The 16,703-nt window shown below is 59.8% G+C and overlaps 3 protein-coding genes across 5 annotated transcripts in view; 1 reads left to right on the top strand and 2 right to left on the bottom strand.

The window, feature by feature from the left end:
• Positions 1-2,230, bottom strand: part of RBM5 (RNA binding motif protein 5) — a 14,984-nt gene extending 12,754 nt beyond the window's left edge. Inside the window, exons 1-3 of the mRNA XM_061347060.1 lie at positions 2,070-2,230; positions 1,509-1,938; positions 997-1,152 (exon numbers count right to left, since the gene is read on the bottom strand). Of these exons, the coding sequence (XP_061203044.1) occupies positions 997-1,152; positions 1,509-1,938; positions 2,070-2,086 (603 nt within the window). The 5' untranslated portion in view covers positions 2,087-2,230. The remainder of the gene's footprint in view (positions 1-996; positions 1,153-1,508; positions 1,939-2,069) is intronic.
• A 516-nt stretch (positions 2,231-2,746) lies between these two features.
• Positions 2,747-8,074, top strand: RRP9 (ribosomal RNA processing 9, U3 small nucleolar RNA binding protein). Its single transcript, XM_061346900.1, has 18 exons — positions 2,747-2,759; positions 2,910-3,058; positions 3,362-3,441; positions 3,653-3,958; positions 4,148-4,672; positions 4,764-4,859; positions 4,927-5,045; positions 5,127-5,200; positions 5,292-5,333; positions 5,565-5,978; positions 6,223-6,315; positions 6,416-6,516; positions 6,636-6,770; positions 6,906-6,968; positions 7,050-7,195; positions 7,302-7,381; positions 7,498-7,571; positions 7,663-8,074. The coding sequence occupies exons 1-18, from the start codon at positions 2,747-2,749 to the stop codon at positions 7,766-7,768; spliced, it is 2,616 nt and encodes an 871-aa protein (XP_061202884.1). The 3' UTR covers positions 7,769-8,074.
• Positions 7,981-15,577, bottom strand: GRM2 (glutamate metabotropic receptor 2). 3 transcript variants are annotated; one of them, XM_061347063.1, is made up of 6 exons: positions 15,082-15,577; positions 12,269-13,106; positions 11,433-11,551; positions 10,488-11,354; positions 9,468-9,642; positions 7,981-9,069 (listed from the first exon to the last, which is right to left on the bottom strand). In XM_061347063.1, exons 1-6 carry the CDS (start codon positions 15,538-15,540, stop codon positions 8,996-8,998), a joined length of 2,532 nt encoding a protein of 843 aa, XP_061203047.1. In that variant the 5' UTR covers positions 15,541-15,577; the 3' UTR covers positions 7,981-8,995. The 3 variants fall into 3 exon arrangements, with proteins under 3 accessions (XP_061203047.1, XP_061203046.1, XP_061203048.1); XM_061347062.1 differs by having other exon boundaries at positions 10,488-11,551; XM_061347064.1 differs by lacking the exon at positions 7,981-9,069 and having other exon boundaries at positions 9,549-9,685; positions 10,488-11,551.
• Between the last annotated feature and the right edge of the window lie 1,126 nt (positions 15,578-16,703).

A 16,703-nucleotide genomic window follows, 5' to 3' on the forward strand; every position in this document is an offset into this window, starting at 1 on the left:
GAAGCAAAAACTGTTCCGAAATGTTCTGTGTAACGTCTAACTGGGCTGTCTCATTTGTATGCAGGAGTCAACACCTTATCAACCATAAAAACATTAGGTGAGCACACAGTGATTAAAAGGAACACTAAATAATGGGAGGGTCGTGAATAGCCATGTGAAAAAGAGAGAAAAAAAAAAAATCAACAGCAGAAATAGTGCAAAAGGATTCTCTGTGTCAGCCATCAATGCAGAAAGATCTCAGAGACCAGAGGTGGAATCTTGTCTAAACAAACTGGAGCAGCTCAGCTTTTACAGGACTCCCCCTTGCTCCTAGAGAAATAGCTGTGGGTTTCTACCTTGGAAATCAAAATAATATAGCAAGGGAGGAAAAAAACAATAATAAAAAAGAGAAGGCTCCATGCTGGTCACCTTCAACATCTTTTTAAGTTAGGTAACCATGTACCAAGCTCATTTGTATACTTGCTCTGTCAGCTCCATAGCAGCCATTTTATGACTCCACAGCTGTACCCACACAAACCTGCTTTGTGCAGAGCTGCTCTCTGAGGAGCTCCGTGTCTGTCTGTAACCCCACCAGGCAGAACTTCTGGCCTCAAAGACCTGGAAATATTCAGGTACCTCCTCTCTGACCCTTCCTTTCCCCTCCCGCGGGGGAAGGAGGTGGAGAATAGGGGGGGGAAAGAAGAAAAAAGCCTGCCTCTCCTCCAATAAAAGCAGTAAAAGCAGGTAGTTTAAAATACCCTCTTACGGAAAGCATCCAAGCATGCATGAAAAAAGACTGTTCAGACTGCTCCACGCGAAAGCAGCTGGTTAACATTCATTTGACCTCTGCTACTTAACAGAGGCAGTTTAAACCCTGTTAGGATTCAAAATGGCAGGACCAGCACACTGGAGGGGGGGACTATGATGCAGCTTTCCACAAAATGGCAGCAGCCACTACCACAGCCCTACTGACACAAAGCCGGTGCATGAAAAGCAAAGCCCCTTCTGATTACTTACATCGTTCTCTGTAACCGTAATGGGGAGGCCACGTAACATGATAGTTTTGCTTTCTTTCTCGTCATTAATGTCGTTCCTGTAGTCGTGCTCTCCATAGTCGCCATCAGAATGGTATCCATCTTCCGATTTGTCACTGTTCCTGCGCTCCCGTTCCCTCTGAGAACCCAGCACCCAGAATTAACCACCGCCAATTTCTAGCGGCACGCGCCCGAAATTCAGTAAGAACCAAGCATAACCAAACCAGCTCCCCATACGACCCCCTTCCTCGGATTTGGTCCCGACAGCCTCAGGCACGCCACCAAGCTCAGACCCCTACCCGTGCCCTAACAACCCCTCCCGTGATACCAACCCAGGCACCGGACTCCTCCAGCCCCAGGAGGGCTCTTACGGGGGTCCCGGGCTGGGTGGAGCCCACCAGCCACCGCCTGGCCCCCTCCCCACCCCAGGCCGGCCATTGCTACCCCACGGCTTCAGCGCCCAAGGCTCCGACCCGGCTCGCCTGCCCCACTCACTTCAGGGCTATCGTAATCGCGACTGTCGTAGTCTCTGTCATAGTCTCGGCTGTCGCGACTGTCGTAGTCTCGACAATCCCGGCTGTCGTAGTCCCGGCAATCGTAGTCTCGGCTGTCGTAGTCCCGGCAATCGCGGCTATCGTAGTCGCGGCAGTCCCGGCTGTCGCGACTGTCGTAGTCCCTGCAGACCCGGCTGTCGCGACTGTCGTAGTCCCGGCTATCGTAGTCTCGGCTATCACGGCTATCATAATCTCGACTGTCGTAGTCACGACTATCGTAATCGCGGTAGTCATCGTAGCGGTCACCACGGCGCTCTCCACTGGACCTCTTGCAGTCAGAGTCCCTGCGCCGGCTCCGGGACTCTCGCTCATCACGGTCCTCCCTCTCCACGATAGAGCCGTAGCGGCCACTCCGCTCCGTCCTGCTCACGCTGCGGGTCACACCGAACCGAGCTCAGGAGAACAGACCGCAACGACCCCCACCACTGCCCACTCTGCGGGGCCGCCCGCCCCTTCTTCCCTCTCCATCCACTCCTCCCTCCGCCCTCATGCCCATTCTCACCGTTTGTCCGAGCCCATGCCGCCGCCCGCGACCCGCTAGCACTGAGCGCAGCAACAAACGCCACCACGGCGCTCACAAAACACTGACGCAGGACCTCGCTCCCTCGCCACAAAATGGCGCCGAGGTGACTGGCCGTCTTCTACCCAGGAAACCCCGCGCCTGCCGCCTGGAACGTTCCGGGCTGTGCGCAGGCGCAGAGGGCCGCAGGGCATGCTGGGAGCTGCAGTGCGGGACTGCGCCTCCGCCCTCGCCGCGGCAGTGTCCACGGTGGGCCCTGTCCTTCTGCCACAGCCATCGGGGGGCATGGCAGAAAGGGACCCTCAGAGATCAGTCCCACCTTCAATTCCTTCTTTACTCAAAGCCCCAACCTGCACTGCCCCGGACAAGGCATTCACTGTCTCTGTATGCAACTCAGTCCAGTGTCTCACCCCCTTCATCGCAAGATATTTCATCCCTATGTGTAATTTAAACCCACCTTCTTTCGGTTTAAAACCATTGCTCCTGTCATTGCAGGCCCTGGTAAAAAGGTTCCATATCTCACAAGCCCTCTTTCTCTATTAAAATTCTGCAATAAGCTCTGCCTACAGCCTGCTCCAGGCTAAACAACCACACCGCTCACAGCCTTTCCCTGTAAGCAGAGGTGCTACCGTGTGATTTGGTAGGCCAAGACTGGGCCCATGGTGGGGCCTGGTGAAACCATGGGTTCCTGGGTTCCCTGGTTGTAACCTGCAGTGTGCCACTGCAACCGTAACCAGGGTGACCCCAGCATCCCCAGGTCAGTGCTGCTGCAGCAGTGGCCGAGTGCATGGTGTGCACCTGGCATCCCTGCGTGCTCAGCAGCCTTCATCTTGCTCCCCAGCTGGCAGCAAGAAGACCAGAAGCTGAAGTTTCTGGATGCCGTCTGCACCATCTGCACCACCAGCAGCAAGCACTCCTTCCTGTGGGGCACGCTGCTGCTCTTAAAGCCTGAGCTGGCGGAGAGCCTCGAGGTGAGGGGATGGCCGGTCAGGCTGAGGCAGGGTCAGCGGCACAGCCCTGGGGCAGGGAGTGGGAGCGGAGCGAGCGCTGCTCTGGGGCTGCATCCTTGGCGATGCTCCAGAGCCACCTGCATGGCCCGGCTGCAGGTCCCTTGGCCAGCCTGTGCTCTGTGATGGGTGCAGCCCTTCCTGCTACACGGCTGGGACCACTGCTAATGGTTGGGGGTGCTGGGATGGGCTCTGACAGCCCCCCAGGCTATTGCTGGATGAAGGAGCTGCCCTGTGCTGACCCACCCACGCTGTTGTGCCCCTCAGGTGCTGCTGCAAGAGGAGCCCGTTGATCGCCTGGACACCACGGTGCGGCAGCAAGTCATGCTGACCATCGCTGCCATGAGGTACCTGCCCCATCGGCCCCGTCCCGGGGGCACCCACAGAGCTGGGACTGAGAGGGAGGCAGACAGCAGGGCAGGGGTGGCACAGGGATTTCACCCCTGAGGCCAATGTCAGGGTCAGGAGGGGTTGAGTTGGCCCCTGTACCAGGGGGATCAGCTCAGGGCTCCAGCCCTGGGTCTGCCTCCTCCAAAGAGCTCTTCCATGTCCCTGCAGCAGAGCGGAGCTGCTTCTGGAGGACAAGAACAGCCTCCTGGAAGCCTGCTTCTGCAGCATCTTCCAGCTGCCTCCGCAGGACAGCCAGGGCCCCGGGGCTTGGCTCTATGACAAGGTATGCCATGGGGTGAGCCACAGGGAGCTCCCTGTCCCGAGGCCCCTTCCTGGTAAGAGCAGGGCCACGGCTGCGCTGCTCCCCCAGGCTGCCAGGGCTGCCCTTGAGACCCTGCTCCCTTGCAGACCCTGTCTGCGATGGACAGCATGTTACAGGTGCTGGTGTGCAGCGCCAGAACCCTCGGTGCCCTCGTAAAAAGTATTAAGGTATTGTTTTTGCAGTCGGCCATCAGATGAATGCACTGGTAGAACAAGGCCACAAGATGGCAGTTACCGCGGGAAAACACCGTGGCGGCACCAGAGGCTGTGCCATGTACTGTACCTGCCGCACCGCTTCCATGAGTGGGGTAGGTGGGCTGCGCTGTGCTTGTCGCTGGGCAGGTTCCGGCGGCAGAGAAGGCAGCGCTGGCCTCCCCCAGCCCTACGGCGGGCGACCGCCCGTTACTGCCCGCTCTGCGTCACTCGCAGGGCTCTGCAAACCGGGCTGTACTCCCGGGGTCCGGGCCCTTGGGCGTGGGAGCACACCGGAGGGGCGGGGCCAGTGCTCAGGGGCGGGGCCTACCGCCGGGAGAGCGGCTCGGCGCTGACTGGGCGGTGCCCGTGGCGGGTGAACGCGGTCGTTACCCGAGTGACGCCGCGGGCCGCCGTTAGGAGGACTCCTGGCAGGGGAGGCCGGGCTGCAGCGGCCGTAGGGGACGGGCCGGGGCCGGGGCCGGGGCCGGGGCCGCTCCGCCCCGCCCTTCCTGCACGCCTGCAGCCAGTAGGCGCTGCCGGGGGCGTGGCCTGGCCGCGGGTCGACAGCGGCGTGGGGGTGCCACGTGCGGCGGCAGCATGGCGGCTACGGCGGGCAGCAGGAGGGCCAAGGCCCCGCGCGGGGCGGCAGGGCGGCGGCGGCCGCGGGCTGCGGTGAGGGGCAGGCGGGGAAAGGGGAGCGAGGAGGGACCGCCCGGGCGGGTGGCGGCGCTCCCGTCCCGTCTCCTTCCTGCTGATCACCGCTTTGCGTCCTGCAGGTCACGGGCGCCGAGGGGAGACCGCGGGCGGCGGGCGGCCGGCCGGTCGACGAGGAGGTGTCCAGCGATTCTGAGACGGAATGGTAGGGGCTACGTCGAGGGAGTGAGTTGTGCCGGTGGGGGTACCGGTTCTCACGCGTATCCCCACAGCCTGTTGCAGGAACGGCGGCGGCGGGAGGCGGTGGAGGCGGAGGAGGAGGTGGAGGAGACGCCGCAGGAGAAGAAGCTGCGCTTGGCCAAGCTTTACCTGGAGCAGCTCCGCCAGCACGGTGAGTCCTGCGCGGTGTCGGTGCTGCGGCGAGGCGGCCCCGGGCGCTGAGCACGGCCCTTACGAGCTGTGTCCGCTGCAGAAGAGGAGCTGGCGGAGGAGGAGGAGGAGACCCAGCAGGCGGATCTCATCGGCGAGCGGCTGAAGGAGGACGTGGTGAGCAGGGGGCGGGTGCGGCCCCTCCATCCCGGTGGCGGCTGGCTGCGGGGCCGGGGCCGCCTCCGCTGAGCTCCCTCTTACTCCCCAGCTCGAGCAGAAGGGCCGGCTGCAGCGCCTGGTCGCCAAAGATGTAAGTGCTCAGCACGGGGTTACCGGAGTGTAAATGCTGGCTTGGAGGGACACTTGGTCATGGTCATGGCTGGCACCCCGAGTTGCTGTGCTGGCTATGGGACCAGAGCCCTTCTCCCACCAGGGGTGCCAGCTGCTGGCACCCTGAGGAAGGGAGGGTGCCGTGCTCGGGTACTGTGCCTGGGGCTGGAAGGGCCAGAGCAGCCCAGTTTACATCCTGCTCTCCTTGCAGGTGCAGCCTCCGGATCCAGCCAGTATCCGTGTGTTGCGGGGACACCAGCTGCCTGTCACCTGCGTGGTTATTTCTCCAGACGATAGGTTCATCTTTTCTGCTTCCAAGGATGGCTCTCTCATCAAATGCAAGTGTTCTCTTGAGGCTGTGACTGGCTCTTCCCACAGCAGCAGGGCCATAGGTGCCCACAGAGGTGGCTTGGCCCTTGCCCCCTCCGTGGACGTGCACATGTATGTCTTTGGACTCTGTGAGAGGCTCCCATGGGGTGACGATGATGCCTTACCCGCAGGGGAGGTGGAGAGTGGGAAGAAGCTGTGCGTGGTGCCCGGGGGGAAGAAGGGCACCGAGAAGCAGCACATGGGCCACGCGTCCCATATCCTCTGCATGGCCATCTCATCAGATGGCAAGTACCTGGTACGGGGAGAGGGGGCTGGCATTGCTGTGTGGGACAGAGAAGTGGCTGTGGAGAGTGCATCCCTCCTGCAGTCCTGGGGGGAAGTGTCTTATGCCTGGATGTACTTTGCTGGGTAGAAGCAGACCCTTCCCCCACTGGAGTCAAGAATGGGTCCCTGGGAGCCACATGGGCAAAGGAATGGAGGCTGGGGTGGGCTGTGGGCCTGCAAGAGGCAGGCGTTGGGCATTCTCTGCTGTCTGGCAGGCCACGGGAGACAGGAACAAGCTGATCATGATCTGGGACACAGCTACCTGCAAGCGCTTGCACATCTTCACTGGGCACCGGGACGCTGTCTCAGTGAGTGAGGGGCATCAACCACCCTGCCTGCAGGGCCGGGCAGCCGTGTTCTTCCCGGTGCCCCTCATTGCTGGGTCCATGTCCGTCCATCTGTCTGTAGGGCCTGGCCTTCCGGAAGGGCACGCACCAGCTGTACAGTGCCTCCCACGACCGCTGTGTAAAGGTCTGGAATGTGGCGGAAAACGCTTATGTAGAGACGCTGTAAGACCTGGCTTGGAACCCCACTGACCCTGCTGCCATGGGATGCACCAGCGGCGCCAGGAGAGGCAAGGCTGCAAAGGGCCATGCTCCCAGCAGCTCTTTGCAATCTCCTTCCCCAGGTTTGGGCACCAGGATGTCATCACGGGGCTGGACAGTCTGAGTCGGGAGTGCTGTGTGACGGCAGGGGGACGGGACGGCACCGTGAGGCTCTGGAAAATCCCTGAGGAGTCGCAGCTCGTGTTTTGTGGGCACCAGTAGGTCGGGCAGGAGCAGGGCCTGTGGGCAGGCAGCATCAGACTGGGAATGCTGATGCCCCAGTGAGCCCCTGTCTCCTAAATACTATCCCAAACATGTTCCTAACTGATAGCAGTTGCCTCTTCTGTTCAAAGGGGCTCCATCGACTGCATCCAGCTCATCAATGAGGAGCACATGGTGTCGGGAGCTGATGATGGGTGAGCACAGGCCCAGGATGGTGCCTGGGGGACGGGGCAGGACGTGCCCCACTCAGCACCCTCACTCTGCCCTCCTGGCAGGTCCGTCGCTCTGTGGGGGGTGACAAAGAAGAAGCCACTGGCACTGGCCCGGCAGGCGCACGGCATGCAGGATGCCCAGGGCCTGCAGCAGCCGTACTGGATCTCAGCGGTGGCTGCCCTGCGCAACAGTGACCTCCTGGCTACAGGTGTGTGGCGGCTGCGTTGGAACAGGGGCTTGGGGAGTGTACGTGTGGAGACGTCCTGCTCCTGTGCCCAGCTGGGTTGCCTGACAGTCTCCTCTCTCTGCCCCAGGGTCCCACAGCACCAGCGTGAAGCTCTGGAAGTGCAGTGAGGGATTTCGGAAGCTGGAGCCTCTCTGGGACATCCCCTTAGTATGGATGGGGAGGTTGGGGATGCTGGGGGGGAGTGCTGTCTTCTCGTGGGGGTTCCCCTCCCTGGGTGGCAGGAGGAGGCTGTGGGAGCCCTTCACCTGCCTTGTTCCCTCCAGGTGGGTTTTGTCAACAGCCTCAAGTTCTCCGCAGCTGGTGACTTCCTGGTGGCCGGCATCGGGCAGGAGCACCGGTACTGTCTCCCCTGCCCAGCACTACCCAGGGGTGCAGCCCCACCTGCTGCAGTGCTTGGCTGGGGTTACCACCATCTCTTTCCTCTGTAGGCTCGGCCGGTGGTGGAGAATCAAAGGAGCTAAAAACAGCGTCTGCATCATCCCACTGAAACAGAGGGCCACAGTTCCCAGCCTGGAAGGCCCTGACAGCTCTTAGCATGGCTGGAGCCAGGTCCTTAAACTGCTGTCCCTGGAGCTGCGCCCTGTGTTCTTCATGCAACCACCTTGGAACAGCAGCCTGTCAGAGAGGGCTGTCGCATAGCCCCTTACCCTGCTGCTCCCCATGGTGTGCCGTGGCTCTGCCCTCGGCGAGGGTCTATCCCCTTCCCTCAGGTTCAGTCATACCTGAGCTCTGGAAGAGTCCATTAAAAAAAACCTAAACAACAAAACCACTTTATTTACATAAATTACAAAAAGAAAAGTCACACTCTTGTTCACAGAATAAATCTACTCTTAAAAACTTGTTCGGGCTCAAATATCTGGGTCCCATTACTTGCCTTCAGCCGCTGCCAGCCCCCCCTGTGGCTTTTGGGGGGACAAGGGGCAGTGGGCGTTCGTCCCTACTCCTGCCCTTTCTCCCAGGAAGGTGGGGAGCAGCACCCCACACAGTGAGGGGAGGGACAGAGGGAGCTTGGGCCCAGGCCAGCAGCGCTCAGCAGCTTTCCTGGGGCCAAAAACGAGGCGGAAAAGGTGAAGCTGTGCAAAGTGCCGGGGCAAGGGTGGCATGGGGCATGGCTGGATAACAGAAAGGACCTGCAGCAGGAAAGCAGGGTGGGTGATAGGGTGAGAGCAGTGTATGCCAGCACAGGGCTTGCAGTGGACGGAGCAAGAAGTGCAGCCCGAGAGGAGTGGGACTTGCAATAGGGCTTGGACAGACAGTTGGGTTGTGCGCTATGGCTCAGTGCAAGGGATGTGGAGCAGGGCTGGCACCACAGTTTGGTGCAGATACAGGGATGTGCCCGACAGCTCAGTGCAAGGGATGTGGGGGACACTCACCATGGCTCAGTGCAGGGATGTAGGGGTGCACAATGGCTCAGTGCAGGTAACTTGGAGGGATATGCACCGTGTGTCAGTGCAAGTGGCAGGGGCACATACATCATGGCTCAGTTCAAGGACTTGGTATGTTCACCATGGCTCAGTGCAGGGGACTGGGGATGTTCACCACGGCTTAGCGCAGGGAACACATCATGTGGTTCAAGTGCAAGGGAAGGGTGACACGTACCATGACCCAACATGTGGAATGCGTAGCTTGTGCTGGGGCAGGGGCTGAGCCTCCTGCCTGCCTCTGGCACCTGAGCAGTCTGTGCTGTGTTACAGGCACTGCTGTCCTTGAGGAGGGAGCCGGGTGCAGGGTGGCCGCACCATGGCCTGGTCCCCCTGTCCTTCACAAGGATGACGTTGTGGAGTCCACCACCTCACGGCCGTTGCACACTGTGGGCACATACTGCGAGGCAGAGCCTGGCAATGAAGGAATCAGTTAGGGGCAGTTTGGGGTCTGGCAGCAGCAACCCACCCTCAGGGCATCCCACTCCGGTGGGAGATGGGTGCTTGGGGAGCTGCATCCCTCAGGGCTGGGATGGAGAGTATTTGGGGTGGCCATGTCCCCTCAGGGCAATGACAGGCCCCTGGGCACAGTATCCCCCCTGGCAGGACGTGCTGCAGTCTTGGGGCTTGCATGCATGAGAGGTGAGAGACTGGGACAGTCTATAGGGAGCGCAGCATCCTTCACACTCCCATTTTCAGCCACAACCTACCCTGCACCCCACTTTCCTTCAGGGGCTCGTGCTGGGGTGCTCCTGCCCCCTCCAGGATGGGGGTGCTGCCACCCAGCCCTTCCCCAACCCCACCATGCTCACCATGGGACTGGCTGGAGCTGGCGGCTGCCACGCTGAACCGAGCAGTGCCCACACGGTGGCTGGCCACATTCTTCTGCGGCTGGAAGAGTATGATGTGAAGCTTGGGGGTGAAGAGGCAGCCGAGGACCACAGTGCCGCTGAGGCTCACTGAGATGCACATCGTGGTGGTCTGGACCTGGAGACAGGGGTGGGCATCAGGTGCTCCTGCCACCAGCCCTCTGCCCAGGGGCAGGATGAAGCCTTCACTGTAGACCAGCCAGCCCCACCAGTTAGGGGCTGCTGCCTGCACCCCACAGGGACAATCCCACCCCACCCCAGGTCCCTCCATCAGGGTGGACCCACAGCAGAGGATGGGCACTGCCCTGATGGGGACATGCTGCCCCTGCAACCCTGAGCAGCACCGTCTGCCCTGCCAACAGGCTGCTTTGGGGCAGTGGTCAGGGCCAGAGCCCAGCACCACCACCCCAGTGCCCGCTCCCACTGAGGAGCGCAGGTCCTCTCGGGAAGCCCCCAACTGCAGCTGCCCCCACCAAGTCCTCCAGGCCTGGCAAGCACATCCTGCCTTGGCAGGTGGGTTGAGGTGCTGCAGGGTGTGCCGTGTGCTCCCCTGTCCCTGGCACCGTGCTGGCCCTGAGGCTGGCTTTCATGCCCTGTTTGGGGGAGTATCAGTATGGGCCAGGGGCATTCTCATGCCTTCATGTTGCAAGGCTGGAGGATGGAACTCACTCTTCTGTGGTCAGGTCAGGGGTCTCTGGAGGTCTCAGGTCCATTTTCCTTCCTCACCCTAGCAAACAGTCTGTCAAGGAGGGGTTGGTGCCTTCTCCCCAGGACTCATTGCCCCTTCAGCCATACTTCACCTGGTCCCAAACTCCCCCGTGCAGAGGTGACCATCACCAAGCCTGGAGTTTAAGACCCTTCTCCAGGCCCATGCAATCTCTAGTCACAAACCCCATGGGGCCCAAGTGGCCGTGACCACTCAGAGCAAGCCCTATTAAAGCCCCCTAAAACGCAGGCTCTTACACGATAGTCGCTGGAGGTCACATAGAAGATGGGCAGGAAGGCCAGCCAGATGATGCAGGTCGTGTACATGGTGAACCCGATAAATTTGGCCTCATTGAAGTTTTCAGGGCATTTCCGTGTCTTGAAGGCATAGACCGTGCAGAGGACAATCAAGAGGACATTGTAGGTGAGTGAAATGAGCATGTTGGAGTCACGGTTGTTGCACTTGAGGGTGACGATGTACCTCTTGTCAGGCTCTGTCTCCTTGCCGGTGCCAGGGGTTTCCACCAGCAGCCAGATGATGACAATGATCAGCTGGCAAGAGATGAGGGCCATGCAGATGACTACCTGTGATGTGGGGCTTATGAACCGGGGACGCTGGACCCCCTCCTTCACCCCACTGAAGATCCTAGCAATGCGATTTGTCTTGGTCAAGAGGGCTGAATAGCAGACAGCAAAGGACGTGCCCAGCCCCAGGCGCCGGAGTGTGCACACCTCAGTGGAGGGCTTTGCAATGAAGATGAAGGTCATGCTATAGCACATGAGGACCCCGGTCAAGAGAATGTAGCAGAGCTCCCGGCCAGAGGCCTTCACGATGGGGGTGTCATTGTTCTTCATGAAGACTCCAAAAACAAAGAGTGTGGAGATAAAACCCAGGCAAGAGATAGTGACGGGACCTATGGCCCAGGCATCTTTCCAGCGGATGTACTCTTGGGGCAACTCATAGCAGCCATTCAGGGTCTCATTGGGCCAGTAACCAAGACCGCAGTCCATGCAGGTGAACTCGTCCAGCAAGTACTCATAGGGCTGGCAGGGGATGCAGATCCAGCAGCATATGTCTCCAGGCTGCATGCTCTTTATCTCATTCTTCTTGCAGGGGTCGCTGCACTGGGAGACAGGGATGGAGGCCTCAGCCCATGGGATGAGGCTGGTGTTGAGGATAAGCCCCTCAGCCCAGTAGCCCACCTTCTGGTACCGATACCGCCCATCCATGTGCTGATAGTTGAAGATGTTGTAGCGCCCGATCCCATCGCCGTAGCGATCAAATCGAACAACGCTCTTGGTGTCTGCTGGCCTGAAGGGAGCTAGAGGGAGGAGAAGGGGAGATGGTCACTGTCATGGGGCAGGACAGGGCTTGCTCCTGGCCTGGAGGAAGGGCTCCTTCAAAGGGTCACATGCCACCATGGCCACAGGCAAATGCCAAACCTGTTCCCTGCCTTCACTCTCATACTTGCTGCCCATGCACATGTTAGGGGAAAGAAAGCAAAGGTGGAGAACAGCCTCCTCATGTATCTAACAGCTCAGCAGCCTCAGTCAGATCTGCAGGGGCAATGCGGGGATTTTCAGTCTCTGGGCCTGTCAGTGACACCAGAGTAGCTGGACTCAACCCAAGCCACAGAGGACACTCTTCTAATTCATTCCAAACTGTGTGGGATCCTAATCAAGGGTATCCCTCCAGTTTAATCCCCGAAATGTGAATAATCACAATGCTTGCAAGTGAAGTCTCGAAGGACCCATATTCTCAGAGGGTCTCCTGTGGGACTGATCCCACCTAGCTAAAGCATGATGGATTTGGTCACCAGCTTCTCTGCAACAGGGACAGAAGGCCTGGGTTGCCTCCCACCATAGACAGTGGGCTGTTGTCATCCTGGGACAATCACAGCCCGCAGCACAGAGGTCCCCAGGTTGGGGAAGGCTGGAGGACTTGGAGGGCCTTGGGTCAAATTTAGGTCTCTTCCTTGCCCCACAACCTGCCCCTTTCCAATTAGGCAGCCAAACCCCATCTCCGTCTCTGGACTCACCATCAAAATTAACATTGAGCATAAAGTCCTTGTAGAACCTCTTGCCATTGACAGGCTTCATGGCATCGCAGAGCTTGGTGGCGTTGGGGCACAGTGCCTGGTGCATGTTGTGGAGAGAGTGAGCCATGGCGTAGACTGCATTGACCACAAATGTGATCTTGGACTCTGGCTCAAACTTGCCCGTCTTGAGGGAGTACCAGCTACAGTCCTGTGTGTGGAAGCTGCACTTGAACTTCTGCTCCCAAAACTCCCGAAACCAGGGATTTCGGCTGTTATTGTAGGGGTTAAGGTTGCGGAAATAGGCAGCAAACTCCTTAATGGGGTAGGCTGCCAGCTCGATGGTGATGGCTCCCTCTGCCACTTCTTCGCTCCCAGCCACCACACTCTCCAGGGCCCCCCATCCATCACTGGCCACCCACATGAAGGACACGTTGGCTCTCTGGGCAGCTGCCAGCAGCTCCCGGGCATCTTCGCTTCGGGTGAACAGCACAACCACCCGGGCATTGGGCTTCTGCTGCAGAGCTCGCACCACGCTGTCGTAGGTCTTCTTGTTCATGGAGCGCCCCACCTTCTCCGAGGTGGCAATGCAGATGTTGCGCATGCGGGCTTCTTGCTCAAAGGCCTCGATCCCTGTCTCCCCATAGTCACCCTCTGAGGCCACGGTGGACACATAGGTCCAGTTGAAAAAGCGGAGGATCTCTGCCATGGCTTTGGCTTGGTAGAAGTCTGGTGGGACAGTGCGGGCAAAGTAGTCATAGCGGGACTTGTCACTGAGCTTGGCGCTGGTGGAGGCATAGCTGATCTGCGGGATCTGAAAGAGCCGCAGCAGGTTGGCCACCTGCATGGAGGAGGAGAGGTGAGTGCCTCAAAACACGGGCCAGCGAGGGGCATTCTCACCAGAGAGACCCCTGCCCAACACCAAACGGTGCATGGTGCTCCCGAGTACCACCATGGGGCGGATGAGCAGCCTCCCCACACCTGGAAGATGCTGGCTGGCAGACAGATGGATGAACGCACATTCACAGGCATGCCTGAGCCCTCACACATGCTTATTTCTATTTGTTTTCCTATTTCATGCACCCTCCTCTGAGGTGCAGTGCTGTGAAGGGAGAAACTCTCCCACAGGCAACCTGTGCGAGAGCCTCATGGGCAAGGAGAAAGCTGTGGAGCCTGGCTGGCCCACAGCATGGGGGGAAAGGGCTCTGGGCTCTGGGAGCCAGGGGCACTGAAGAGCTGGGCCTGAGGATCAGTGCCTGCACACCTTGCCTTGGGGGCCCAAGCAGGACTGACACTTCCCATCTGCTTAGCAAAAGTCCTTATTAGCTTCAAAGGGGAAAAGAGCCCTGCAATGAGGCTGTTAAAAACCCAGCCTCTTAGAGCAGCAAGGAAGGGGCTTGGGCATACAGCAGGGCCAGTGAGCCTGCCCACATCTCACTGCTCCCAAGGAGATAGATGTGGCTGAACTAACATGGACAAATGCTCTCCATGACAGAAGTCCCCTAATGGCAAGAAGGCCCCCGAGCGCAGCAAGGCTGCTGCCTGGTCTCGCTGCACAATGGGACCTGTCAGCCCACTGTGCCACCCCAGCACTGCTCACCCTCCCTGGCTGGCTATGGGCTGCCCATGCCACCACCTGCCTGCCCACGGTCAGGATGGTGCCCTCAGCCATGGGCGCACACCAAGTCCTCCATCAAGGGAAGGGACGTGCACCCACACGGACTGGACCAGCATGCTGCATCCATCACCTGGCCCCAGCTTCCTTTGCCCTATGGCCAGGAGGACGTGGGGACCCTGGGGACCAGCAGGTATGGCGCGACATGCACTGGAGACTTGTTAAATCCTAGCAAGCACATGGCCCAGCAGCAGCCCCAAGGACTCGGCTGGCTCCGCTGGCTGCCTGCATCCTCAGAGGATGCTCTTTTCCCTGCCAAAGCCCCTGGGTCTGCAGAGTTGCAGTCTTGGGTACTGAGCTGCACCCCCCCCAGGGTGCCTGTTCCTGTGGGGACAGGCGGATGGTGGCCCTCTGCCCTGGCCCTATAGCCATAGCCATAGGCTGAGCCTTTCAGAAGCGGTGCCCCTCACAGCTGCCTGCACCTTGCAGGGCTGGGTTGGGGGGCAGAGGGAACAGTGCCCTTCCCTCTCGGCAGCTCTGCCTGCCAGGATCAGTGTTCCCACACCCCCACCACAGTGTCCCTGGCACCATTCTGACATCAGGAGTGTCACTGCCATGCCAGGGCATATCCTTGCACTCAGACCTCCACTCATTCCACACAGGACAGGACACACAGGACTGATGATGAGCCGAACCCTCCTTCTGCACCATAACAGACCCCAGGGACAGCCACCCACTGGCAGCGGCGAGGGAAGCAGCAGCATGGTGGCACCAAGGGACTGCGTGAACCTGAGCATTGAGATTGTCCTGGGCTCAGGAGCTGCACCTGCTGCCATAACCCCGCGAGGGGAATAAAGCCCTGTCCCTGTATGGAACAGATCCACCGGCTTAGCTCCCATGGCTTATAGTGGATGGGGGGCTTCCCACAGCTCCCAAGGGGATCCCCACAGCTCCCAAGGGGATCCTGCCCACCGTCAAGGCTGCAGGTTCCCCGTAGTAGCAGAGAAATGCCCCTCTCAGGTGCCAGGCTGCCATTCCTTCCCCACTGCAGAAAGGGGCACAACATCACTGTGAGGGATGCAAGAGCGTCCCTGTGCCACACTGGCAGTGTCATCACTGCACTGCTACCAGGGTTCTAACCCACCCGCTGCCATTCCCACCAGCCCCCCAGCCCCATCTGAGCCCCTCTTGCCCAGGGTACCTGAATGGAAACGTCACTGTAGGAGCCGCCAATAACGCCGGTGATGGCAGTGGGCACGTCATCATGAACAGCATAGGAGCCATCGGGACAGATGTGCTCAGAGCCATCCACCTTGGTGAGGGAGGCGCGGACGAAGTCGAGGGACTGCTCAAGGGCATAGGTGTCCTTAGAGCAGGTGTCGAGGATGTGGGCACCCAGCTTCACCCCGGGCAGGATGCTCCTGTCCTTGTTGATCTCATCCAGGGCAAAGAGCATGGCCTCCAGGCGCTGGATGCCCCGGTGCTCATTGATCTTGCCACAGTCTTCACTCCCCACTCCCTTCTCATGGACGGGGAAGAGGCCCCCGATCACCAGGTCCCCATCCATGCTGATCTCCTTCTTGCCAGCCGTGCCATGCCCCGCAGCCAGGCAGGTGGCCAGGTGCATCAGCCACAGCCAGGCGCCCAAGGGGACTGCCATGGGGTGTGTTGGAACCGGCTCTCCACCCCTTGTCACCGGCTGCCAGCTGTCAAGGCAAGGGCAGGCTGTCCCCAGGCATCGGGCGGTGGGGACAGTGTGGCGTGGTGGCAGCGGGGGGTGTCCTCCCCCCAGCACAGCCTCAGCACCTGGGAAAGTAAAGAAGAAAGCGCTGGGTCTTTAGGCTGCGAGATGGGACTGGGACTGTGCCCAGGGACGATGCCAGGGCTGCACGTGCAAGGGCTTGAGCTTGTCCATGCGCCCCAACCCTGTATCCGGGTTGGAATCCTGTCTCAGGTTTTCCTTAGGAAGGGTCCCCCCACAGAAGGGTGAGCTGAGCAGTAACCCAGGACACCCTCAAGCGGCACAAACCCCAGGCGACAAGCAGAGGCGCAGGGACTCGTCCTTACAGCACTCCTTGGGATGCACTGGCGTGGGCAGGGGATGCACAGAGCTCATTCCTGTGGCAGCACCGGGCTGAGCAGCCTGCCAGGGGGCAGATTGCTGGCCCCTACAGCGCAGAGACAGGTAAGTAGCCAGGGTGGTCACCCGTGGCAGGGATATCACCAAGGGCAGGGCCAGCTCCAAGCTGAGCCATGCAGCATCCTGAGGGGTGCCAACAGCTCCCAACCTCCAGCCAAAAGCAACTGGCCATGAGCCCACTGTGTCCCCAGCACCCAGCCACCACTGTATTTTAATGCCCATTCCACACTCCTGGAGCCCACTGCCTTGGCACTGACCTCGGTGCTGGCCATGGCACCGGGGCCAGAGCAGGGACATGCTGCTGGCTTTGTCCTCCCGCAGTGATGCGCGGGGTGGGCTCCAGCAGCCGTGGTGCCTTAGAGCCTGTTCTCTCACCACCGCCCCTTCCTTCTCCGTGTACTAAATTCAGAGATTTCAGTAAAAGTAAGAGCCAGGTTTGCTGACTCCCTCTGCAGAAAGCACGGAGGCGCGGGGGAATCAAAGGCTCTTGCAGCAGGCAGGCCTTGTTTTGGCAGGAGATGCAGCCCCTTGGAGAGCAGTTGTCTTTTCCCAAGCCACGAGAGAGGTTTGTTTCCCATTCAAAGCTGCCTGCTGGAATCCCACAGAGCTGATGTTCCGGGAGCCATGGGAGAAGGATACCCCCTGACAGCCCAGAAAGCTCAGGCTGCTTCAGCACGGAGAAG

Source organism: Neopsephotus bourkii, unplaced genomic scaffold, assembly GCF_033783945.1.
Source record: "Neopsephotus bourkii isolate Nb327-2 ecotype Australia unplaced genomic scaffold, CSIRO-AGI_Nbou_v1 NB_284, whole genome shotgun sequence".
NCBI lineage: Eukaryota > Metazoa > Chordata > Aves > Psittaciformes > Psittacidae > Neopsephotus > Neopsephotus bourkii.